Below are 27735 nucleotides of genomic sequence, written 5' to 3' on the forward strand. Positions count from 1 at the left end.
AATCTACAAGATAAAAAAATGAATTTGCAATGCAAAGAATTTAGAAGATTAACCAGATATTTACCTTTTTAATAGCGCCATAATATCTTGTGATTGGTCTATTAGAAAGGTTCATGCACAATGCAATGTGCACAAAATATACAAGATAATTAACATGACTGTAATGTCTGAAAATTCATAGAATTGTGTATATGTATATGAATATAACTAACGATTTACCTGAAATGAATAAATAAGATTCCTGGGAAATCTAATTGTCAAAAGCGACTATAATAAAAGCAAACACTAATACAGATACTAAACAACATCAACTGTTTATTAAGCCTATTTTTTGTATAAAAGTACAAAAATGTTATGCCACAAATTTCGTCGAACTTCGCTATTTAGCATCAGATTGTAATCTAAGAGTTCTTCTGTGGAATTTTAATTGTGACCTAGGAAAAAAAACAAGATTAATAATTAGGAAAAAAAACTTAAAAAGTATAAAACATAAGTTAAAAAAATCAAAAAGAAAACCAAATATAAATTACTAAAGATACAATTTTGAAACACGAATGAAACTTACGGTTTTAATTTCGCAGTAAGCTTTCAAAGCATCAGTGCCACTGAAAAGGAAGGAAAGGCCGTTACAATCAAATCAAAAATTTTTTAAAATGTATAGACGATTCAATCTATTGATGCCAAGTGTGAGTAAAGAAGCAATTTATTTCTCTTCATTTTCACCGAGTCATGTGTCCTAGTATCTAATATTAGGAATCCAAATTTCATCAATTTTAATTCTCATTTATTCGTGAACTTTTTTCAGTTGTGTCAGTTCACCTAACAAGCAAAATAAGCTGAATCATTTCGAATTAGAAATTCAGTGCATTGTCCAATTGATTTGTGTATCGTTCATATCAATTTTAAAAACCTTTTAATACTGGAAATAATTAATTTGGCGTTTACATTTTCTTTGATGATTCTAATATTCAGAGCCGTAAACTAAAACCACTTTTGTTTTCTTAATCGAGAGCTCCGCCTTTAGTTTCTGGAATCTATTACTTTAGTAGTTCTGCCACCCTTTCATTAGAGCTTTCATTAATTTTCTTTGTTCTTTTTATTATTCAAAAATTTAACTTCATTAAAAAACTATTCACAATTTTGGTTTCATTTCAATATTATTATTAGATGGAGCCTGATGTAAATTTTATTCATATTCTTTTGTATTAATAAATTAGTTAATAAATAGGTTAAAATACTTTAATATTAATAAATTTGTTGCATTATCAGATTTTTAAAAAGAATTTATAAGCTAATTAGTAAATATATTATTGTATGGAAAAGTATTTATACCCAAGTAGAAAGAACCAGATGCAGTATGACGCAAGAGTTAAAAATTTGTAATCAAATTTTCATAGTCTATACTAGCAATATTCAAGCATTAAACATGAAATCTTTTGCATAAAACTAACAAAACTGAATAAACATCTTCTGGATGCAAAAATAATGCGCAAGATGTAAATAAAGCAAGTACAGTATGAAATAATAAAGTGAGCCGTTATGTTTTATAAGCAGACAAATGAAAGTATATTGTCATAAATTTCAACATTTCATTACATGTTTATGAAATGACATAGTTGACAGGTGAATGTATCGGTTCATTCCATAAATATATCTTTGTTTGAAAATATCAAAAATGGATGACAATTATTGCCTTAGTAAATGATTAAACGGGAACAAAAAATTATCATGTACATCCAGACACTACTTACAATTCCCTTCCTTGGCCGGACATCTTGAATCCTCCAAATGGCGTCTGGACTGATCCAGAAAAGAAACAGTTCACCCTAGGAAAAAAAAAAAAAAAAAAAAAAAAATTAAGCAATGAATAACCCTAAATAAAAAGAATGAACTATTATTTATATTAATTATTCGATTAAAGCTTTTTCATATCCGCAACATCAAAGGCATTGTTACAATAGTTATGCCCATACACCAAATCGTATACAGATTCGAAGACAACATTTCATTAGGATCTTTCAGTAATAATGGTGATCTAATCTTAAAGAGAAGCAAACACTAAAATGTTAAAATATGCTTTAACAACACGATGCAACTAAAGCCTAAAAGAAGAGTACGAGGGAGGGGGTGTATAGAGACTTATCTATGCCCAAGGAGCTATCTTAGGTGGCACCATGGAATAAAACAGCATTTTGCTACGTTTTAGGAGAAAACTACGTATGGGCGAAGAAAATTCTCATTCCCCGAGTGCTATTCATTCTCGCTATGCCATTGAAATAAAGTTTCAGCCTTTTTTATTTTAATTGAAATGGAAACTGATCTACTAAATCTAATCTATCCACTTTTTCCTTGTCTGTTACCGTTATCGCAAACTGGCAAATAACAATTTCGATTTTGCACATCTGAGAAATAGGATCAACTTTTCTTATTACAATTTGCAATCATAGTGTAAAAAGAGATCAAGCAGCATTCAAGTTTTAAGAGCGTTATCTCCCGTACTATTTCGGGAATGAAAACCGACACCTTACACAAATAAAGGTCATTCAAATAAGTTTATTTCGCATGCAATATAATTTCAAAAATGTTATTCCTTTCATACCAAATTTACACGCAAAAAATCCGACAGAGAAATTAATATTACAGCGGGTAGCTTAATTAAGAGTTATTTGATCACAAGAACGGAATTACTGGAATATTTGGGAAGATATTTGTGTCGTAAATTCCAATATAACACAGCTTGGTTTTACATTTATATTTTAATATTTACAGATACTTTAAGAAACAACTCGTAAAAGAATGGTTAAAATCATAAAAAAGTATATAAAAGTAGCTAAAAGAACATAATTTGCGTATTACAAAAGTTATTAGTTCGAAAGCTCAAGAAAGTTCGAGAACACCAGACGATATCCGGCGTTTTTGTCATCTTCAACTACGGTAACATTCCATTTTGAAACTGTATATATCATAACTCGTTAAAAAGTTAATTCGTACTTCGTATAATATCGCAGCAGTAAAAGTAACAGCGTGACATATTGCATGTTGTTAAAGCAAATTGATAATTTAACATTTTTGACAGAATGGCAGAATCTTGAGTACCGGTGTCAATTGAAAAGAAATAAAGTACCTAGATTAAAAATTCTACATATAGAAGCTTTAAATACGAGCTGAAATAAATTCGAACAACACTTTTACAGAAATTCAAATTAACGAATTTATGTACCAGATAGTTCCAGCTCTGACTTGTTGCGAATACAAAATTGCTTTGTTGACGTCTTTTGTCAGAATTCCAGCAGCCAGACCATAATCTGTGGCATTGGAACGCTCAATGGCTTCTTCGAGGGTCTTGAATTTTATGATCTGTTGAACAGGTCCGAAGATTTCTTCTTTGGCAATGCGCATGTTGTCAGTTACGTTGGAAAATACGGTAGGCTGGACGAAGTATCCCTTTGAGCCGTGACGACCGCCACCGCATTCCAATTTGGCACCTTCTTTCTTGCCGCTCTCAATGAGAGACAAGATTTTGTCAAACTGTTCATCGTCAATCTAAAATGAATGGAAAAAAAAAAAAAAAAAGGTCAATAAATTTTAATGAAAATCAAATAAAAAATCAGATTAAAAAATAATTTAAAAAATTCTAGTTATACTATGCAGTTTCCACTATTTTTCATTTCATCAATTTAAAAAACATGAAATTAAGTGTGTTTTTTAAATACGCAACTCTTCTCATTTGCTATGTAATATATAGATAGCTGTTGTAATCTACTTTAGTGTTTCTTAAATTGCAGATTCCACCTCAAAATACAGTCGCAAAAATGTCAAAATGGCATTTTTCTCCGATATTCTTTATCATTAGAAATTAAATAAAATGTATAGTGGGTGTGTTGCGATTTTCTAATGAACTGCCCGGTTTTAAATATAAAATTTTTAATCTACACAAACACAGTTTCACTACAAAATTTACAAACACACATAGACAATTAGATTAAAGAGAACAATATGGTGGAGGGATTACACCGTTTCCAACCGAAAGCATTCGGCGTTAGCGCAAGGGTTGCGCATAGGGAAAAAGTCGACCTCAGGATGCAGGTTTTCCGTTTAACTGCTTGCTACTGTAAAACGCCACAAGGGGGCGCTCTCTGCTCAAGGCGGAAAAGGAGGTGTTACAAATGTTAAATAAAAACGAAATCATTTTAACTCAAAACGTTTTATAAAAGATTAAAATTTAATTGCAGTTAAATACCAATCGCAAAACGTTTTAGTTCATTCACCTATTTTCCTATATAAGATTAAGATATATATCTAATTTAAAACTTAATTTTCTTGTTATTATCTTAAATTAGCCCATATTATTTTATTCCAAAATTCTGTTATTTCCCGATATGAATCCCACTTGAATTATTTCTAACAACCCCTCTAAAAAAATTGCCGAGTTTTCATTTCCTACATTTCGAGAGAAGGGATAAAACACCTAACACCCACGACATTTTTTTTTTAAAGATACCCAAGATTTCTATTCCCAAGTCGACATATGTCCAAAAGATTTGTGGGGATATGGAATGATTCCTCCACTTAAAATTGTTCAGAGCTTCAAGAAACGAAGCAACGGCTTTTTCAACAAGAAACAAGAATATATTTATTCATACAACAAAAATAAGAAATAAAAAGATTTACAGAAGAAGTTGAAGTTATCTCACTCTCGAGTTAAGAAATATTAAGTTCTTGCCGGCTAGATTGCATAGTGGGTAGTGATACATTGATGCCCACAGATTCAAAAGAACTCAATTAAAATCACTAAAGGAAAATATTCAAACACTTTTTCTCTTGTGTCACAAGGTACACAAACGCTTCGTTTTATTGCTCCTTCCGTGTACAAATTTTGCCTTCTCGTGAGAAATTATATTATATATATATATATATATATATATATATATATATATATATATATTCGTATTGCCAATATTAGTGCAATACGAATATTTCGACAACTAGAATTAACTTTTTTGGATATTTTTCCTTATAATGTTTTAACTGTTACAATAGATGTCCATTTACTTTACTAATAGAATACTTGTTTATGTTCAGGAGCAGATACAGACTAACATTTTAGGAAGGCCATGTTGTCTTGGAGGGATTTGGGGATCAACTAAAAGCATTAAATAAGACAGGAATACGGCGTCGAGGGCTAAACCGTTAAATGCAAAATTAGAGCCAATATCTTCCAACTTTAGTTATTTAATTTCATGGAAAATAAAAGGTAAGTTTGTGCTAATCGCTATTTTAAGCTTCCACGATTGCCAAGCACTAACATTAAATATACCTCAAGCTTTGACTATATAATATATTATATGTTATATATAGAGTATCCTAACTGATTCATAATAGTTGATTTACGCAAGAATCTCCGATGACTAATCGTTCCCAAAAGGAATTTTTTAAAAAAGAAAACTAGATAAGTAAGACTTGTTTATTTGTGTAATCAATCTTTCTAATCTATTTGATTCTTGTACCAAATGAATTTCGATCAGAGGGCGTTTGATTTTTTTTTTTAAATCAAGCAATCATAAATAGCCAGATAAACTGCTGTTTTGGGGAGGGGAGGGGGTCATGAACTTTTTATTTCCCCCGCCGGTACCTCCTTATGAGAAGCAAGTTTTACGATAAAAGGCGTGCATTAGACATGCAAAGAATGCACCATTCCATAATTTCGTTTTTTTTATGGATTGATGAAGCACTTCTTTTACTTACTTGAGGCCCTTGCATGGTGTTGGGATCAAATGGATCTCCCACAATACGCTTCTCCGCTAGTGCCTTGCTCTTTGCAACAAAGGCATCGTAGATGTCTTCATGAACGAAAGTTCGAGATCCTGCACAGCAGCACTCGCCTTGGTTGAAGAACAAGGCATCGTGAGCGATTTGAACAGCTTCGTCCACTGAAAATGTATTAAAAGACATTAAATGAACATGCGAAGAAGTGTCAAGTTATATACAAATGCAAGCGCAAATCATGAATAAGGTTTATGTACATTTGAAATTTGTTCAGAAGTATGAACATGTGTGAAAAATGATTTATATACAAAGCAAGCAAGAAATTCTCCATTTATATTTTCCTATAAGAAATCTTTAACATTTAACGCTCCTTTGGCATCCAAAAATGAGATGCGTATGATTGTTTGCTGGTGGCGTTCGCCGGTTAAAATTCCTTAAAAGACTGCCCAGTTGGTTTGATTAGCAAACCAAAATTAATAGTTACGTTTTGGTTGAATCTGTAAGTCTTAAATTGAGATTATTAAATACAAATTTTTGCGGGAATCGTCAAAAGAAACTAAAGGATTAATATCTGGCAATTTGGATTGAGTATCGGAACTGCAGATAGGGTGGCTTTGCATATTTATGGATCAATTCATATTTAGTTCATATTGTTTGTACAAAGAATTGTATTATATGTGTTAAACCTAAAGCGTGAATGCTAACTAAGGATTTCGCAGGAGTACCAGTGGAATGCTAAAAGTTAACTATGAAATCAATTAAGATATATTCGTTGAACTAATTAAGCTAGTTTTGAGAAGATGGAATCTGATACAATTGCGGCATCAAATATTAAAACAAATATCAATAGAACACACATTTTGAAGTAAAACAAACCATGCCTTCATATTTTTTCTGGAATGTAAATAAAGAGGGGGGGGATGAATGGTTAAGCTTCGACATTTTCGAATACGATTTTAAGATGGCACGGTATGTTTCGCTTCACTGTATTATGAAAAGAACCTCTTTCCATTGAGATTTAATCCCAAATTTGTCAAATATCAGCAAGTTAAAAACATTTGACGGAGTTTATACATTGTATTCCGTTTTGAAGTTAGTTCAGATACATGTCGACGAATAAACATGATTTCAAAATGAAATTTTTCACATTGAAGAAGTCTAAAATTCATCACGATTTGAAGATCGAATTTTTTTTTTTTGGCGATTGCAATATTTTGAAATGCATGAGTCGCTTTTCTCTCGCACGAGAACGTAAAAATTTGGATTTTGTTAATATAATTCAAGAAAGTTCGACAAAATACCTTTTTCGCGTTTTATCCATTTGATGACCACATGCTCACTTTGAAGCGAAGACCAAGATCACGTGATTTATTTCTGAATATGACTAGCAGACTATTATTTAACTCAAAATACATCTACATAATATCTACATTTTGAAAATTGAAAAGAAATGGGATTTATTTCACACATTTATATTATGGAACATATTGGCACAAATTTATTATACAAATGCATTAGTGATATTATAGAAAGTAGAAAACATCAAAAAGAACAATAAATACGTAAAGCATCCATGAAGATAAAAGATGGTACTGTAAACCACTGCAGAAGTGAAACAATTGCTAATTTTCCCCATTCAATTTGCATCCATTGCAAGAACATGCGATTTCAACATGAAACTTCGACTCGTGTAAGAAAATGTGTTCATGTATAGAGGTTTCTTGGATGTTATCTTACTGCATAACCTCGCGTTTGCATGATTTTTTCAAGTTGAGGAGCTTCTCACACTGCGGAATTCTGGGAAAGGTATGGTACACGAAATTGAATGTTGCTCGGAAATGCCTCTCCTGGATAAACGTTAGCATTGCTGTTACCAATACAACAATAATCTCCAAGCGTATTAGTTTGAGTTTAGCAATGAATGCATTGGACTATGGAATTGCATGCATTGAACTTCAATAAATTTTCCTACCGTTTGCCATCTTGTGGCTTTGATGTCATTCATTTCCAGTGAGTATGCTTCATTCCAATGTTTTCTCTGAAGCATTTGTACAAGTAATTTTGGGACATTGTACATATGCAATTTTTTTTTTTTTTTTACATTTTCAGTTTAGAACAAATACTTACGATCTACATCTGAGCACACGACTAGAGGACTCTTTCCACCCATTTCTAAGGTCACTCGCTTGGTGTTACTTTGACCAGCAGCTTGTTGGATGAGTTTGCCTACCTGTAAAGAACAACATTATACTGAAATTTCTTCATTCTAGTAGTGTAGAAATGTAGCAAATATAATTTATTAAAAATTGGTATCTAAAAATGTTATTGGAACTTTTAATGCTTAAGACAGATGGTAGCCAATCGGGTGGTATGAAGAATAGCATTTTAATGCCATTTATTTTTCTGAACATGAAGTTTAAGACTACAATGCGAATTGACAGAAAAGGAAGTTAGGATGCTAACATTATCAAAATGCCGATTTAGGTAATCGAAAAGGTGCGTCAATATTCCAAAATAAAAAATTATATTTATGATTTCAAAATTTATTGCGGAAGCCTATTTGATGAACAATTATATATTATTATAAATGCCATAAAATCTGTTTATATTTAAAGTTAATTTTAAGATGTGTTTGCATATTCTACAATTAATAAATTAAATAGTCAGTTCTATATCATTTAATACATACGGATCAAAAATAAGTTTCGGATCTGCTTACTCGGAAAGTAATCTGCATTTTAAGCCATTATTTTTCTTTAAGTGCTTTTAATCTTAAATTGAATATCATAAATAGTTATATTTTCGTTTATATGTTTTCATGCAAGAAGTAGTTTTCAAAATTTTAAGCATTTCACAACAGCACATTTTTTTTATAGTTTTATAATACTAGATATATACATCTTCATTAATTTTATCGAATGTCCAATGAGCACCATTTAATTGAGAAATAAATCTTAAAATAAAGGATCTTGGATCCATTTGTAAAATTCCAAGTACTTTTTTTACTAGGAAGTTAATGAAATAAAACTAAATAAGAAACATTTTCTTCAGAAGAATTAAGTCTAGACAAAATCGCAAATACCGCAAAATTGCGTTACAAATTGGATTCCAAATAACCTTGCACCTTTATCAAGCTCTAGCAAAGCAACTACTTTACTATTTCAACTTTGAATAGGCAGTATACAAAACGCAATATATAAAATACGCAGTATTTACACAATACTACATATTCTGTATTCAATTTCTTAGCATAATGAAGAAAACAGCTTTTGCGTATCTTCCGTTTGATAGATTGTGTCCAAAATTTGGCATAGTTTAGTACTAAGGCCACATCATAAATTTTATATATGTAACTAGTTGCCCTTGAATTATCGTGATCAAATAAACTAAGACATTTTTCATCCAAAATTTGACAAATTTACAAGACAGTGATAAGTCTATCCATCAAACTTAATACATTTGATAAATCTTTACAAGCATATGGATGGTACCGCAAGGTTCTCGCAGCCGGATTTCGGCCAAAAGTTAGAACTTTACAATTCTGTTGAAAAGAACACACATTTCATCCATTCTGTTTTTGTATTATGTTCTCAGATAAGCAGACAATTCCATATTATATATAATGACCTTTCTTAATCTAATTAAAAAACCTAACTAATTTCCTAATTTTTAAATTAACTTAGGCAAATTTAATTTTATTCTAAAATATTCTTTTATTTCCTGATCCTATTAACACTTTAATTGTATACGCAGAAAACTGATGACAAACATTTTCTCAAGCTCCGAATCTCCCTAATATTTACAACATTCTTTTAAAGATACCTAAATTTTCCTTTCCTAATACGACTGTCAAAAAAATCCCCATCAAAATCTCACAAAATCAGTGAAGGAAAAAATTTCGGTATCTTTTGCTCTTGTGTCGCGATGTAGAATGACGCATCTCTTACTACTTTTTCTTTGAAGATAATATGCCTCCCGGGATGAAATAAAGCGGAGTTAAACTTTCAAAAGTTTTCTTCTCGGCCAAGTATCTGCTAAAATATGTTTACACACAAATATTACACATGTTTTCGGACACAGAGATCTAAAACGAATTTTCAAATATCCCAATGCCGAATTCTTTGGAATATTTTCTTTCTGTAAATTGCATATACAAGAAACCAAAATTTGACGGCTTTTGAGAAACCAGAGCGTGTTACCTCAGTAGATCCAGTGAAAGACACTTTGTCAACATCCAGATGAGCAGTGAGAGCGGCACCAGCCGTGGGTCCATATCCAGGGATGATGTTGACGACTCCGGGCGGGAATCCGGCCTCTTTGACAAGACTGGCGATGTAAATGGCAGACAGGGGGGTCTGCTCAGCGGGCTTCAGGACGATGGTGTTGCCGGCAGCTATGGCGGGGCCGAATTTGTTGCTGATCAGCAGGAGAGGGAAGTTCCACTGGAATATACAAAGTTAAGATATTTATTCCAAGGTATATCATATGTCACAGTATCAATTCTAGAGCAGATGTTAGAATTCGATGTTCATAGGTTTTAAGCTCCATTTTAACATGTAAATTAAATGAAGTTTGGTCAAATAAAAGAATGCAGTATAAGTGAAATGATGTGCCATTATGCAATGGAATTGCCGCGTAATTCTAAAATAATCCGTTTTTGTAATCCAACACACAATCTGTTAATAGGATGGTCGGCTTACAAAAAAATTATTACTGCATTTTTATAGCCATTTTTTTTAATAAAAGTATAATAATGATAGTGGAAGAGAAAATTTACTACTATCTTCTATTTCAGGAAGATAGCGGTTGATACACGTACTATACTCTATACTTTAACTAGTTAGTAGATCTAGAAGAATAAAATGGGAATTTAAAATTCTATTTCAATATTTTATTCGCGATTCTATTCTTATCGTCAAATTTCATTGGTTACTGTTGATAATGGGATATGTAGAAATTATTTGATAACATACCGGTAGATTTACATAACCTTTTCCCCGACATTTGGCATTTATCAGATTTGGCGAAAAAATTTTACTAGCAATTTGGCATCGGGAAATGACGAAATTATTCGCCCAACCGGAAATTGCTGAAACACGAAGTTTCTGCTATCGAAGACAAACAATGAAAAAGCTTTTTAATCAGACGTGGCTTGCTATAAAAGTCAAATAATTGGATCTCAATCTATTTCGTAAAGGCAATATTGATTTTTATTTAAAGTATTGCGAGTGTGTTTACCCAGTTATGTCTGTTTAGTTGGCCTTTGAATCTACATTTTGAGAACTGTCCAAGTTTCGCATGAATGTATGTTATCCCCTATTATCATTAGTATACACATTCGGAGTCGGACGTATTGTAAAAAGTCGAAAACAATAGATTCATCACAACCTTGAAATGATTGAAGAGAATGAAAAACCTATAAAAACAATACACTTACGACACGCATATCGTCGCATAATTGCTTTTACAGAGAAATAAAATTAACAATGGTAGCTAACAAGGAGCCGAAATCTTTCCACGTCTGATTTCTACAATATTTGTCTGTCTACAATATTTGTACAGTTAGAAAAACAACAACAACAACAAAAAAAAAACGTTAAGAAAATCAGAGTTTTAATCTATTGGGAAGAGATTTCTAGTTATACTTACAGGGATGATAAGTCCACAAACGCCAACAGGTTCAATACGGGTATAGGAAAAGGTATTTCCGTCTAAATAAAATTAAATTTAAATAAAAATCAATTCCTCCCTCATGGAAATTTAAGATGTAAAATTTTCAAAATAATTTAAATAAAATATCAGATTTAAGAGAAGAAAAAAATATATATATAATATAATAAAAATATTTTTCAATGAAACTGCACGTACTATAGGAACGAATAATGATATCAGGAAAAATAAAAACAGATCTTGCAGATAGGTGGTGGTTGATTGTCGAAAATATTTTTCATACGAGTCGATGTCAAGGTCGAACTGCGATTTAAAAACATTCAGGCAGAGAGGATTCAGTTCAGTTAGATTAATGTACCGTTTTAAATCAACATAAGGTTTATTTTAGGACGCACCTCGTTTTGAACCGAGGTCAGATGACGAGGGCGACACCTGAATTGATATCCAAATCCTCTCTTAAACTTCCACATCAAACCAGCGGGAGGACGTTGGGTCCCGACGGATTCGACATGCACAGGCAGAAAGCAATGAGAGCAATAACAAAATAGGAAATTATCACTGATCGCTTTCTATTTGAATTTATGGATGGTAAAGCTTTGTAATCTGGTAATAAATGAATTATAAATAATACAATAAAATACACGAACATCATAATACATAGAAAGAAACTGGCGATAAAATAAGCACATTAAGCATTAATAAATTAAGAGGGAAAATTGCATTTAATTGTACATCACCATCAAAATTTATAACTCATTGCCATTTATTTTGCAGTTCTTCGAGAAATTTAGAGAATGGATGAATAAAGCTTTGTTATATTTTTATGATTCTTTATATTTCCATAATGCTTTAAAATTAAGATCATTTCATAATCATCCCGTTTCTAAAACCGAAGAGTACGACAGATGCACGTAAAAACGACGAGTAACACGAATTTGATAAACGGCAATCCGAACATTCGAAAACGAGGGAAAATAATTCAAAGATTTTCTGAACAGCTTACATACGAGAAGCTCAAGGGGAGAAATCTTTCATAAACTTTTTTTTTTTTCATTTTGACGTATATACAGTTTAATTTCCAATATTCTAAAAATATAGGTATATAAACAAAAATTTCAAGCAAAAAGAAAACGTACCAGCAGGTATAGTTTTGCCGTGAATTTTGTCAGCGCAGCCGGCGTAGTATCTGAAGGTGGCACAAGCAAACATGACATCACCTACGGAATCCTTGAATGGCTTTCCGTTTTCTAAAGTATTCAGGTTCTGAAACAAGAAATATTACTCAAGCGTCTAAAATGTCCATATATCAAATATATATTGTAAGTGAATATATACATTCTGTTTTCATTTAAAATTAGGATACAAGATGAATACTCACAGCTAAGTATTCCGTATCCCTCTCAACTAAGTCGGCGAATTTGTTCAGTAGACGACCCCTCTGTGAGGCATCCATTGTTCGCCAGACGGATCCATTTTTGAAAGCTTCTTTTGCTGCAGCAACAGCCTTGTCAACATCAGCCTAATTAATACATAAAACCGTATTTTGAATTCGTAGAAGAAAATAATAGCTAGGAAGTCTAGTCGTAAATCGAGTAAGCGATTATTATTATTATTTTATTTTTTTTAAGTTACAGGTTTTGTATTTCAGTCCTTCGAGGAAAGATTCCATTTCCTGAAAGTCGTCAAATTTCACCTTTACGCTATGTTTGCTAAGCAGTAAGAAGAGATGTTATCTTAGCTGTATCGTCTTTAAAGTCGCACTTTATTTGATTTACGGAATTTTTCCTTTCTTCTGCAAACTTTTATAGAGTCTAACAATTTTTTTTGCACGTGCAAAATCTCCGAAAATTTGATAAAGAAAATTTGGGAAAAAGTTAATTTATTGCTCTAATTTTTAATTCAAGTAATCATCAAGAACATAATAGCCAAGTTTGGTAACCGTTTGCCAGAAAAACTAGTTGTATTTAATTTCGATTATATCTTTTGAGCGTATCTTGATACTAATGGCTTCCTCAAAGAAGTATACTTTTTAAACATCAAAATGTGATTAATATATAATATTAAAGGCATGTCATTTTAATATCTTACACATGTTTTATTTACTGTGTAGATGAGAAGTCCAGAGTCAAACCATGGCAATGAAAACAAGTGTTCAAGTATTCTACTTTCTAAATGCACATTGTCTTTAGCGATAATGTTAACTTCATTCTCCTATTTTTCATGCAAACTCTAAAATAGGATTTTTTAAGCTTTTCATAATTGAAGAAAATTATGCGATTAAATATCCGCTATAAAGACGAAGACAGCTTGAATCCGATTTCAACAAAACAAATATTGAAAATTATTTCATCAATCAAGGATCTAAAAATATATTTGAAATTAAAATAAGTTGCATGAAAACTAAATTGATATAATTAAAAGGACAACTTTTGAATTTTAAGAAGTTATATAAAAATCAGTTTTAACAATATTTTTGGAAGCCATTTTTGGAAAAAGGTCATCATCTCGCTTGATCTTTAAAAATTTCAAGAAAATCCTTTGAGATGTTTTATTCCTATTCTTCAAAATATATGCGTTTAGATATCGTTCAGTGTTTATTTTAACGCATTTGAAGATTCGATTAATGAAGAAACGAAATAAAAGCTTAAATTTAATAACACCATTAAATAAAAGAATCCCCATCAACTTACCTTGTCACCTTCCTGAACTCTACAAATTTCTTCTCCAGTGGATGGGTTTATGACAGGAAAAGTTTTCCCACTCACCGAGTCATGCCATTCATTGTTAATGAAGAGCTATAAAATGAAAATGGCAACATTAAGAGAAGTGACCGCATCATCTTTCTTTCAATGCAATCCAATAAAAGGTACTCAACAACATATGTAAACAGTAAAAGAAATGCTAAGAAATTCTCATCAATGCCAAAACATTATATTAAAGAACTGAAAAAATAAGATAATTTCAAAATAAAGATTTTACGTGAACATTTAATTCACGATTTCAATACATTTGGGTAATGTAGTAAAGCATAACACGGAATGCACAAAACAATCCTAAATATCACAACCTTATTTCTTATTCTAAATATGATAATGCCATGGTGAAATACAATTATATCAAAATAAACTTTATTTTAAAGAATAGTTTATTAATAAAACAGATTGCCACTAACGATTGGAGGATTCCTAGTGTATATACGATAAGAAAATAAATAACAAAAATCTTATAGTTAAGAGTTTTCTGGTCGAATTCTATGCAATTTCAGTTACATAAATTCATATTGAAATTTTCATCTAATAAGTCATCATACGATGTTAATTTCTCTCTGAATTAGTTCTTTAGTGCTATACAAGAGCACATCATAGAAATATGAGCGTCTACGTTATAATACATTTTATTAAAGAAAGGAATAAAGAACAGATTCTTGAAACAACGAAGACAAAAAGTGCCGAAATTCTTCGTTTAGTTTAAAAATCAATTCACGAACTGCAGGCATAAAAAACAATAGTGAACATTCGATACGTTTTGTTCGCACGAACGAATTCCAGGCACTTGAAAATACTTCAACAGTTCTTTATTATTAATACCCATCCTCCACAAAAATTTAACCTCTTCCCTGAAGCCATAAAATATATATTTTTAAAATAAATTCTGCACTTCGTCGATTAACTTTCTTTGCGTCAAGAGAGTGACACAATTAAGATGCGTTTTCCCTGCATACAAAATGCGACTGATGCGAATGCACTTTTACAGTAAAACAATCAATAGTTCGCGTGAACATACGGTTTCATACAAGGACCCAAGATAGCATTCACTTCTGCTTGTCGTATACATCGTCGTTTCTTGCAGCTCTTATTCTGGCAAAGTGTTCGTTATCGAAACATATGTTGCAAGTCTGCACACAAAAATGTTCGGATTTGTTTGATTTATTTGCAAACCGAATTATTCATTTCATTTCAGTGCTATAATATTACATCTATAATTGCACTCTGCACTTTCCCCCCCAGATACATTTTAATACAAAAAAAAAAATTACTTTAAAAGAGTAAATTTTTGCATTTTTAAGAACGCACAAGAACATAAACTAAAATTAGTCGAAAGGATATTTTTCAGTCGGTTAATGAAAAATTTTTTTACATCGACTTTAGTTATTTTTGTTCATTGGAATTCTAAAATGGAACAGGCGTTTGTTATAAATTTCCAAGCGATTCAGATTCTCTAGCAAAGCCTCTTTAAAAAGGTCCATGACCTACGGGATGAAGTCCTGATCTACCATTCTATTCATAGTATTCTTTTGCGGTAACGTGGGATAAACCTTGTTTACGACTTTCATATCTCAACCCCCCCCCCCCCCCCGACACAAAGTGGATCGGATGAGGGGCAAAATGCGAGGTCAAAGTACGATTTTTTTTTTTTTACGATGGGGAGGGGCAAGAGTTTACTTCAGGATTAGTAAATAATCCAGTCGACTACCCCCCCCCCCCCCTCCCTGAGGTACACAGATAAATCAGAAAGACCGGACGCCGTGACAGCGCAGGCGAGAACAATAATTGAGGTCCTAATGGCTATCGCCAGCTACGGTATAAATTCCTCACAAACGACGCACGATCGGTCGTTAGTAGAGGTGGTTACCACACTCCATTTTCTACCCACCAGGGTGGTGAGAACCAACTATGATACAGAAAGCGTCTCATCCTTGTATTTGGAGTTTCCCAGGTTGCAACATTAATATTCGTAAAGATTTTCAACTTCTTACCGTTAATGATTTCTATAAAAACTCGTCTTCAAAGCATTGTGAAACAATCGTTAAAAAGTGAAAATATAGCAATCAAATTGAAAATTAGGATCCAAGACACCCAAAAAAGTAAAAAGACCGAGATATTTGATCTTCAGCTAGTTTACTGATGACTTTGGAATCGATAGTTGAATTTTGCCGATAATTTTATACTGTAAATAATCTCGTATTTATCCCTTGTCAATCCCCTCTTCCCATCACATTATATACTTAATCCGATATTTATATTATGTACAAATTTCAGGCATTTCCTTTTTGCTATTTAGTTATATTGCAATGCTACTTTCTCAAGTAATTTTTAGCTAAAAATTTTAAGCTACCTTAAATTTCAAGAACTTTGCAAATTCTCTCGCACATCGAATTATTAGAATTATATACACACGTTATATACAAAGAGCGTCACCTGCTTGTGAATTTCAGAACAAAAATTGCAGATTCTTTACTATTCAAATTTTAAATAAAATGTAAAAAATTTCAAAACTGACTTTCTAGTATAATATTAGATGCATATAATATATAGACAATTTTACAAAACTTATCAAGTCCATATAAAGAGAAACAGGCGAGAGGCTCTATTCCAAATAGTATGGTTAACATCCCTGTTTGAAATAATGCATGAATTTTATAAAAGTCCTCGCAATTTCCAATTGTATTTAGAGGATTATTATATGCAGAAATCTTGTTAAAAGGTTAAAAGTTAAACATTATGTCGGTTTGTAACAATGTAAGTTTTAAAGAATTAAAAATTCTCATTTTAACCAAGATACATTTTTTCTATGATCTATTATTTTAAAGTTAAAAATTTCAAAATATTTTTAATGCTATTTTTGTGAGAATATAGATAAATACCCCGCTTAAATCACGAAGTTTACAAGTCAAAGAAAGGGCCGTAAATTGACAGACTTCAATTTCGAATGATCTAATTTTAGTTTTTCGACATCGGAAATTTAAACATCACATCACAAGAGCACAGAATGTTGCGCATTATTGTACAATTTGTAAAATATATTAAATACTGCGAATACTGTTTAATATCGTGCAATATACGTGTGCTATTGGAGATATGAAGCGATATCCTAGGACAAGAATGTTTAACTATCTACGCTTGACAGAATATCGGTAATAAAATTTAAGCCTGCACATCGAATTATTTAAAGTTAGAATCATATACATCGAGTGTCACTTGCTCGAAGAAAAGAGTGAAGTTTCAATTCCTTAAAGGTTATAGAATACAAAATCGAATATAAAGAACAAACATTCCACTAGCATAGCTTCTGTGTCACCCATAACAAAGAAGTCAAAAAACATTATCAATAAAATATTATGCTTTAATCTTCAATGTGTACCTTTCTCAGTCGGAAAAAAATGTCAAAAGCACAATTCTTCTGAGTAAAACGATGCCGAAAAGAAATAGGAAAACAGTTTCCTAATCGTACTTAATAGATAAGCAGTGGATCGTGATTTAGTCAAACAATCTCCTGTTTGATTTAATCAACGATAACGACTGATAATTAAGCTGTTTGTTCCTTGTCACAAAAAATACGACTGAATATTTTTCTAGAGGACTTCAGCTATTACAATAATTATAAGATAAGCCGACTAGAAACTATTTCCTGTAGGCGAATTTACACAATGTGAAGGTCATTTACGCGTCAAGGTTTCCACATGAATGTGATAGCAATTGTCAAAGATGAAAAATACCTTTAAAAAAAAGACATTTTTTGAACGCGTTAAATTACAGATGATATTAATACAGGTATCTTTACGAGACGACTTTGCAAAAATGGCATGTTTAACTTCTTTGTTAGAGCACATTTAAAATGAAATATATTAAAACAAAGGCAAAATTAAACAGAAAATTCCGATTATAGTTCGTTATCGACTTTGAATATGCGATTACGTCATTTTGATAAAAGGTTACTCCAATTTCAAAATTAGATTTGAAAAGCTGCAATGAATTAAAAAATTTCTTTATGAAAACCAAATTTTAATGACACTACAAGAATAAACTTTAAAAATAAATGCATAATACTGAAAAACAAAATCAATTAGAAATATCAAACATGCCATATAAAAAATGGAATTACTGTCCTACTTAAATTTTTTTAAAACATTTTACACGCTTCAAGTCTTATTTTGATGCTACAGTGTAGAAATAACGATTAAAAGAAAATTAGAAACGACCTTGTTTCAATTAACAACTGCATTATTAAGGATTATTAGATTAATTTATATTTAATCTCGACATGAATTTTCAACTATCAATATTTCATATTATTTGCAATTCCATTGCACTGCAAAAGTATTTTGATGTATTCAAAAACATTGCATCTAAATAGGAATTAAACGTTTAATTGCAAACATCTGTAAAATATTTTAATCCATAACAGGAATTAAAAATAATTGAAATTAATTTTTATTAACTTTTGATGGCCAACTTGTATATCTATACATGACATTTAAGAATTTGAAAATGGATTATCAAATTTGCGAATTTCTATCAATTTGATATTTTGTACGACTTTCCAGAATTGTTATATTTTTGCAATATTATGCAATTAATTTCATTCGTAGCTATTCATAAACTAAACTCTTTTGGACTAAATGCAATAAAAAAAAAATCCATTACAAAATATAGTTTTTTTTAAAAAAATGTTTTGTTTAAATGTTTTTTTTTTAAAATAAAAACATTTTAAAAAAGAATTACTTTCCGAAAGAAATTTAAAAAAAATAATTTTAATCACATAAGGGGAAAAAGTCAATTACGTAAATTAGCATTTTTTTTATAAAGAATTTTTTTTAAAAAAAATTTTATTTGGTGTTTAGCTTACAGATATTATTTATTTGTAAAACCCAATGGTACCTATTCAATGCAGCTTCAGTATTTCTTTTTAAATGCCTCGTCATCAACAATATAAAAAAAGGAGGCGTTCCTGGGCAACAATGCAGCTAGACATTTTTATTCACAATAGAAACGACCTTCACCGATTATTCTGGATTCATTCTTTCCGATGGTCAGCTGATCGAAAAATTTACATTTACGTATTTCAAGACGACACAGAAGAAAGAAAAACCATCCCACGTGACGTTTAGCAAAAGTCTCATCTCGTAAATGCAGTAGCCGATTACCGATTAGGCAGTCTAGGCTGCTGCCTAACGCCAGTAGACTAAAGACGCAAGCAGATGAATTAAAAAAAAAAAAAAAAATGCTCTTAGTCTAACAGACACATTTTCGAAAAATGCAAAATTTCTTAGATTATAAAATATTAGTACTACAGTAAGTGTTGACACCGAATTGCTAAATCATTAGGAAATAAAATATTTATAAATAAGTGGAATTTGTTTATTTAACTGATTGCATTTGATTTGATAAGTCCGGCAAAATAACAATTTTGAATTTTACATTTATTTGAAATTTATGATCTCATTATAATCTAATAATTAAATGTTTCTATCTGAAGGTAAAGAAATAATAGTTACGGCTAATGTTCAGGAAATTTGTAACTTTCGTTGTTTTTTCCCCCCATGATATACAAATATTAAGCAGTTAACTGCGAATTTTTTTTTTTTTTTTTTAAATCCCTCAAATCTCCTTTTTTAAAGTCAAGCGATGACACGTATAAACATCGAGCGTAATGCAAAGGGTTGTAAGCAAATTTTGAAAAAAAATTGTAATAAAGAGAACAAGATTTTATTTTTTGTTATAAATTTATATGTCGACCTCGATAAAAGGAATATTTGAAGTGACGTGTATACACGTTAAAAGAATTTAACTAGTTAAAAAAAAAAAAAATCGATAAATAAAAACATTTTTCTTCGTGGTTACCGAAATAGAAAATACACCAATGGATTATTTTAGGTTTTACTGATCTGCTAAACGTGAAACAAAATATTAGATCGACAAGTTATTAAAAATGAAGTCACATAATGCGCATCGTTTATAACAACAATGTACTTAAATCAGCCACTGCATAAATGGAATGTCTTTTTTTGTTATTCCTAATACAAAAAAATGGTATTAAAAACAATGCAGCTAATAATAATTTGTTCTTCACTTTAAAAAAACATCTGTTAAATATAACGGATGCAGAATCCGTTTCAGATTAGTCGTATTACTCTGTGATCACCCATTTCATTAAATATCAGAAAAAAAAGTAATACAAATAATTCTTCAGTAACTACAAAGTTTTATTAAAAGATTTTATATTTTGAATATTTTCATAAAGTTATGAAAATCAGTTATTTAATAAAAAGAAATTTATATTGGAATTTTTTATTTGCAGTACAACACGTCATTCTCAACATAATTATTTACTAATATACGTTACATATAATTGAAGAGGAAAGTTTGGTTGATTCTTCAAAAGTTCATGAACAAGTTAACAAATCAATCATATTTGCAGTTTATTTTTTTCACTCCCGATAGTAAAACTTTTGAAAAAAGAAAAGAAAAAAAGCAATAAAAGAAATGCAATTAAATCAAAACCAACCTTGGTGTATTTCACCTCGACCTTAGAACAGGGTTTCAGAGACATTTTGCTGAAAAATTAGAGATCTCTCCTTTTCTCTCGAACGTGAAGCGCCCAGAGTAGAAATAATTATCGTCCCTAGTATTTATAAGCCGCATCTGGTTTGACCTTGACTTTTCTTTACACGGGCATCTCGGAGCAGGCGAGTCCATCTGTAAGCACTCCAGAGGGAGAGAGGGAGAAAAGGGAACATGTTTTCGTTTCTTTCGTTGCTTTAACTTTCCGATTATAACTGGATCTTTGTTCAGATATTTTAAAAGTTGATTTGATTTCATGAAATGATTTGTTTTCATAATCAAATATTTAATTAATCTGAAAGATTGATTTATTATTAACTTCTTTTAACTACAAAATATTCAGAATATATTAAATGAAAATCCTAATCATTAAGGTTGGAAACTTTAATAGAATTAGAAGGGGCTAAAAGTCTTGCATTCAGTTACAATAAATCAGGCTTAAATAAGTTCAATATTTTTATTCTGTATAAATAATTTTGATGCAGGATGTTTTTTGTTTTTGTTTAAAAAATTATTTCAGTATATAATTTTTGCATTAAAAGACAAATTGATGACATTCATTATTTGGACATAATTCGATGCAATTGATTTTAATTGAAAAACGATATCTATATGATACATTCTAAAGTATGCAAAGAATTTGTTTTATCTATTATATAACTGTTTTTTATTTTGCATTCCTTGATGATTGTTTTAAAGTCTTAAGAATGTTTAAAGGTTATTTTCTTTTTGCAATTCTCACATACAGCTATTCTCAAAATTGAGTATACAACACTGTCTTTCTTTTCACTAAAGGTATAAGAATATTATGTTTGCTTAAGAGTTGAAACAATAATTAAAGACAAATTAAGAAACTTAAAAAACTTATAAATAAAAACAGGAGCTTCAGAATAATGTTATTAATATAAATTTTACACTGAAATTACATTTTCTTTATGAAAAAATTAAATATAGTATTACTCTTTAGCGAAAAAGAAAAATAACTTGAAATAATATTTTGTTGTGTATCTTCTAAATGCATTTTGTTGTTAAAAAAGTTTGAATTAACCGAGAGATTATTTTTGTCCATTCTACTAATAGCAAATGTTAAGTGTTCTTTATTCCTGTATTGTTCCTGAACAGATTTTTTCTAATTCAGGCCAAAAATTTTCAATAACATTGAAAGTTTATTAATAACATTATTAACAATCCCTTATCCACAAATTTTCAATAAAATTGAAATTTTGTGGTCTGGAGATTGAAATAGTCAGTACAATTTTATTTTATAACTCTATAGTAATCTTTATTCCGACTATATGTTCGGGGTTCATTGTCTTGCTGAAAAATAATATTTGATCCTAAACTCAGTTTTTATGAGCACTTTATTTTTCGTTTTCCTTTCGTCTATCCAATATTTTTTTAATCCATTATATCCAATATATAAATCAATAAAAACTATGTTTCCTTCTCCATTTCCATTTGCAAACGATAATAAAGATTGAGTTTCCGCCATGTTTAGTTGTTGGAACAATTGTTTCGGAAAATAGTTTTTTTTTTTTTTTCTCTGGCTTCGACTATCACTATCAAAAACGTTCAGTTTACTGTTGCCACTACATATGATGTTATTCCAAAAATCTTCAAGTTCTAAAATAAGTTATAAAATAAAATAAAAACTCTTTCTCTCTCACTTTCTATTGATTTTTGCAATTGAAGAAATGTTTCTGGCTATTCTTACGCCATAATTAGCTTTTCTGAACACTCACCTCATCGTTTCTGTCGAAACCTTCTTTCCGATTGGTGTAATAATTCTTGCAATAATCGGAAGAAACGTTGATAAATCTTGCAGCACTCATTTTAATTTCTTTTTAAATTTGTCTAATTATATCTTTCTTAGTCATTGAACAAATAATTCCTTTCCTTAATTAGCTCAGGTCTTTTATACTCTCGGAGTTTTTTGTATTAATGTTTTTTTATAAATGCAGCAAATATTATTTACAGTTCCATTTCCTTCTTCAGATTTCGAATTTTAAGTTCTCGAGCATCAATATTTATTTCAATTTTACAGCTTGTTTTGAAAATAAAAAAAAAAAACTTTCTTATGAACTTTATATATTATTGCGTTTAATCATTAAATTTTTTATATTGGTTCGTTTAAAAGAAAAGGCTTATAACCAAACTGAATTTTTTTTTTGAAATTTATATTCTATTTTTGGAGATGTTATATTACAAATTTTCCAATTAAGTTATTATCGATTTCATTTTTAATTTCTTGCTTAATATATTCTTTAATGAGCATTTTAATATTTCTATAAGTATTAAGCTTAAATGAACATTTTATGGTGCTATTTTAAACGTTTAATGAAGAAAGTGAGTGATGCATGCTCAGTTTTCTAAGTGTCTGTTTGATTTTTAAAAAAAAATATATAATGAAAATTTTTACATAAACTTCCTTCTTTATATATACATATATATATTTACACATGACAGGAACTTTTCAGAAAAAAAAATTAAACCATTTAATGCTTTAGATTAAAAATGATGTTAGATTAAAAATGGATTGTTATTTTTTTTGTTATTTATTAAAAATTAATTATTTATCATAAATTATAAATTAAAAATTAAAATAAAAATAATAAAAAATTAAAATTAATTATTTATTATAAATAAATTATTAAAAATTAATATTAATTATTTATTATAAATAAATTATTAAAAATTAATATTATAAATTATTTATTATTTATTATAAATTATTTTATATAAATTTGTTATTTATTTGTTATAAAAATTATTTATTATAAATTTGTTTAAAAGTTTGATTAACGAAAAAAGAATTCAGAAGCGACAATAACCAAACCATTTTGTTTGTACATTTTATTAAAAAAAAAAATCTTACTTCTTTCTCATATACACTATATACAAAGAGAGTGTATAATATTCGTCAAAAAATTTAAACTCGATACTTTAACGAATCTTTTCATTTCAGCCTTTCCTTAGTTCGAAAATTACATCTTTGCAATTATATTAGTCTACGAATATGATAGCTTAAAAACACATTGAGCTAGAGAGATGAAAGCTGGTATGCAATTTTACCAAATTTGTAGATTTCCATGAAATTTTAATGAAATCCATTCAGAGGACGTCTATCTGTTTGTCTGTGTCTGAAAAACTCATTTTTGGAATTTTTTTTTCTCTGTCTGTCTGTGAACGGGATAGCTCAAAAATGCATAAAACTATTGGATGATATGTTGCTTGTGGTCTTAATACAAAATTTGCATATATTTAATCAAATTTTGAGCAAACTCTATTTTAAAACAAAATTTTCATTTTTTTAATCAAATTTTGAATGAACTCTATTCACAAGAATTCTATCTTCTCGTTCTGTCCTATTGCAATCGAATTAGATAAACACAAAAATCTAAAGAGGCAGATAAATACAATTTAGTACATAGCGTCTAAAGTACAAATCCATCATCGGGATGACCATCTGTCAGTCTTTTTATATGCATGTATCCGTACTTTTGTATGCATGTAAACGAAAAAAAAACTCAAAACTGCAATGGTATAGATAAATGAAATGTAGTATATGATCATGTAACTTAAATTGTATTTTTTGGTTACATTTTTGTTTCAATCAGTAAACAAAAACACATCCAAAATATGGACTTCATTTTCTTCACTAAGCAAAAGCATAAGCATAAAATGTTCATGTGTGGAGCTCCGAAAATAAAAATCTGAGCACTTATGACATTCATGGCTTATTGTGGTCAAAGCCCACATGTGGAGAAGGAGGGAAGACGGATAACACTTGTATTAGAGAGTATGCGAGAAAATTTCGGGGAGACCACCTTTTATTTATTTATTTATTTTTTTAATCTTGGCCGTTTCAAATTTTTTTTTACAGTCTTCAATACTGTTTTTGGGGAAAATTTATAAATTTGATTAACCTTCACAACTTTACAAATCAGCGCTTTCTCAAGAAAGGATTTTATAAACCAACCAATGATCATATAGATCAATTTGAACATTTACATTATAAAAAAGTCCTTTTCCTAGTTAATTCTATATCTTTATTTAATCTAAAAATATAAAATTATGCTTAATATTTAATTATAATAAAGCATAAACACTTTTTATCTTAGTTAATATTTTGTTTCCATTTCTTTATCTGCTTTTTTAATTGATATAAAGACATACATTTTAATTTATAATGTATAAGAGAAATATTATACAATTAATTATTTTTTTAAATATATAGATTAAATAAACTTTTCATTCCAAAATTAAAATAAAATCTCAATGGTTATTTTGTGTGTGTGTTCTCGGATTAACAGCATCTTTGAATAGCACCTCAAACAAAATAGGATTAGCCCTGCCATAATTGCTCAAAGGACCCATAATCAAACTAGAGAACAAAGGCAATGACACGCTAACTCGAGAAGCTCAGAATGATAATAGAGAAATATAGCAGCTATTCCCCGGGAGGAAGATAGTCGCCAGCTACCGGAAGACAGAGAAGGCGTCATTAATCCGACTCCAAAGGCATTCGCAATAAAAGAGGATGCTTCAAAAAGTTAGGAACTGAAAAATACATTAATTTACTAATCATTCCACGACTCATAAATTAGTACGTATAAAGAGAAAGACAAATTATGCGTTAGTGACTAGAGATATATTTACTCCAAGTGACAGTCTTGGGCGGGACCATGAAAATAAAATATTTAGGTTGAGGGATATGTCACTTTTTAATGAAAAGAATGAAGAAAATAATGTCATGACCTGGTTATTTTACTTGTCAAGTATAGATTGATATTGATACTCCTTAACACCTTATAGTTTTATAAATAGTATACCAAAATTAACGCAAAATTTGAATTTGCTACCATTCGTGCTGTAAAATGTTGGTAACCCTGTTAAAAAAGCCATTTGACAGCTGATATTTTAGGGTGGTAAAAATCGAGCATTACACGATTGAGCATCGTATTTTCGTCGTTGAACAATATTGTCACGTAGGTTCTTTAGTGTGGAACTCAATGACACACACACACACAAGAAGTAGAGTTAAACCAATTTATTAACTCAACTCAGAACTGAGAATACATTGACTGACAGATCTTCTGCTTTTATATTAGCAGGAAAAGTTCCAGAATACTTTTCTGGAGACAGTAAGAAAAGTCCAGAACACTTGACTGGTAAACGAAAGAAATGTCCAGAATCTTCTGGAACATGAAATAAAGGAAAACATAAAATCAAGGAATTAAATATTTATCCCATTGTCTCTAGCGAGATTCGAACTCATGATCTCTTGATTAAGAGATCAGTTCTATGACCATTCGGCCATGGAGAGTCGACTACCTCATTTCAATGCGGCAATATTTCAAAAATTATGAAAATCTTGCTGCCACAGTTAGAAAATTCGACAATTGGAGACTCCTAGATCATGTAATTTAACGCCACTGGATTTCTTTTTATGGGATTATTTGAAGTCAAAGGTCTATGTCAATATGCCCACAAGCACGCGTGCATTGAAGGTGGTAATTCAACGCTGCATCAACGAAATTCAGTCACATTTATGTAAAATGGCCATGGAAAATATTGACAAAAGAGCGCGTATATGCCAGGAAGGCCATGGAGGTCATTTGCCCTATGTGTTATTCTATACATAACCCTATCCTGTATACTTTACGACTCAATAAAAATACATCAATTTAATGAAAAATGTGTTTTTTATTTAATTCAAATCTTGCGTTAACACGTTGTGCTATGACGTAACGCTCCATTTTTACTAACCCTAAACTATCATCTATCAACTTGTTTTTTTAATAAGTATACCAACACTTTACTGCACGAATGACTTTAAATTCAAATCTTGTGTTAATTTCGGCAGCCCCTCTACTTGTTAAAGTCGGTACCCGATCTCTTTCCCAACTGAAGAATTAAGCACCGCCTATTATTATATGATTTTAAAAATAGTTAATAACTATAAAGCCTATTATATCCTTCCAGATTGATCGTTAAATGACATTTATTTTTTAGCGGCTATTTTTAATTTATTTACTTTCTTGAAGATTGTTAAAAAGTAATAACTTTTATAGAGTTTAAAAGTACGATAGCTAGAGTTTATTTTTCATTTTTTTTTTAACGATGTCGTGATATATTTAGATTTAAAAATATGAATATTTTCTTTTTGAAATCTTTATATTCTGAAAGTTCCATTCATGTTAAATGTTTAATACTACGCCAAATTAATATTTTGTATCTGGTTGATACAGTATCACCCGATCGAAAACGAACATGATCAGGGAGATTACCTGTCGGTATAAATGGAGTCCAAGAACTGATAGTATGAGCCTGATACATTTAATCTGTATCGGTTTCGTGTATCTGATCAGATTGATACAGGGAAGTATCAGGTTGATACAGTGTCATATAATCCTATGACCTGAGCGAAGTTTGTATTTGTTAAGCCGTTGATGATAAAAAGAATCACGTGGGTTTCAATTACCTTCATACTCCATAAATAGTGAAATGTATGTAATTAAGAATTGAAATCGGAGTTTTTCTATACTTGGATTTTGTTCCCGTTGTATATTCTTATTAACACGTTGACCGGTGAGGCAATAAGTTTGTTTGTCGTGCCACGGGAATTACCGTTGACCGGCGGCACCATAATTACTAGAAACACATAATTCGAATAAATTTTCAATATTACCAAATTGTTGCTAAAATGGTGTGAAGAAATTAATGCAATATAGAACATAAAAACATAACAAACGACTGTAATTAAGTGCCCTGTGGATCACTGTTGACCTCATTAAAATAAATGCATTATGGATGTTTGCACAAATTAACTCCTGTGTTGTAATTAATATTTCATAATGAGAATTCAATGCAATGAGAAATTTATGTTGGTCGCACGGGCAAGCCATATGATAATAAGGTGGCATTCAATGTGTTAATGTTTACATCAAAGATATAT

At 30.3% G+C, this 27735-nt stretch overlaps 1 protein-coding gene across 1 annotated transcript; it reads right to left on the reverse strand.

Moving 5' to 3' along the window:
• Window positions 1–297: 297 nt before the first annotated feature.
• LOC129966122 (aldehyde dehydrogenase 1A1-like) lies at window positions 298–20879 on the reverse strand. Its single transcript, XM_056080506.1, has 12 exons — window positions 20722–20879; window positions 14127–14231; window positions 12815–12955; window positions 12573–12699; window positions 11416–11477; window positions 9966–10208; window positions 7894–7996; window positions 5746–5930; window positions 3221–3543; window positions 1752–1826; window positions 566–605; window positions 298–434 (listed from the first exon to the last, which is right to left on the reverse strand). Exons 1-12 carry the CDS (start codon window positions 20764–20766, stop codon window positions 402–404), a joined length of 1482 nt encoding a protein of 493 aa, XP_055936481.1. The 5' UTR covers window positions 20767–20879; the 3' UTR covers window positions 298–401.
• Window positions 20880–27735: the final 6856 nt, after the last annotated feature.

The sequence above is a fragment of the Argiope bruennichi genome, chromosome 4 (assembly GCF_947563725.1).
Source record: "Argiope bruennichi chromosome 4, qqArgBrue1.1, whole genome shotgun sequence".
Taxonomy (NCBI): domain Eukaryota; kingdom Metazoa; phylum Arthropoda; class Arachnida; order Araneae; family Araneidae; genus Argiope; species Argiope bruennichi.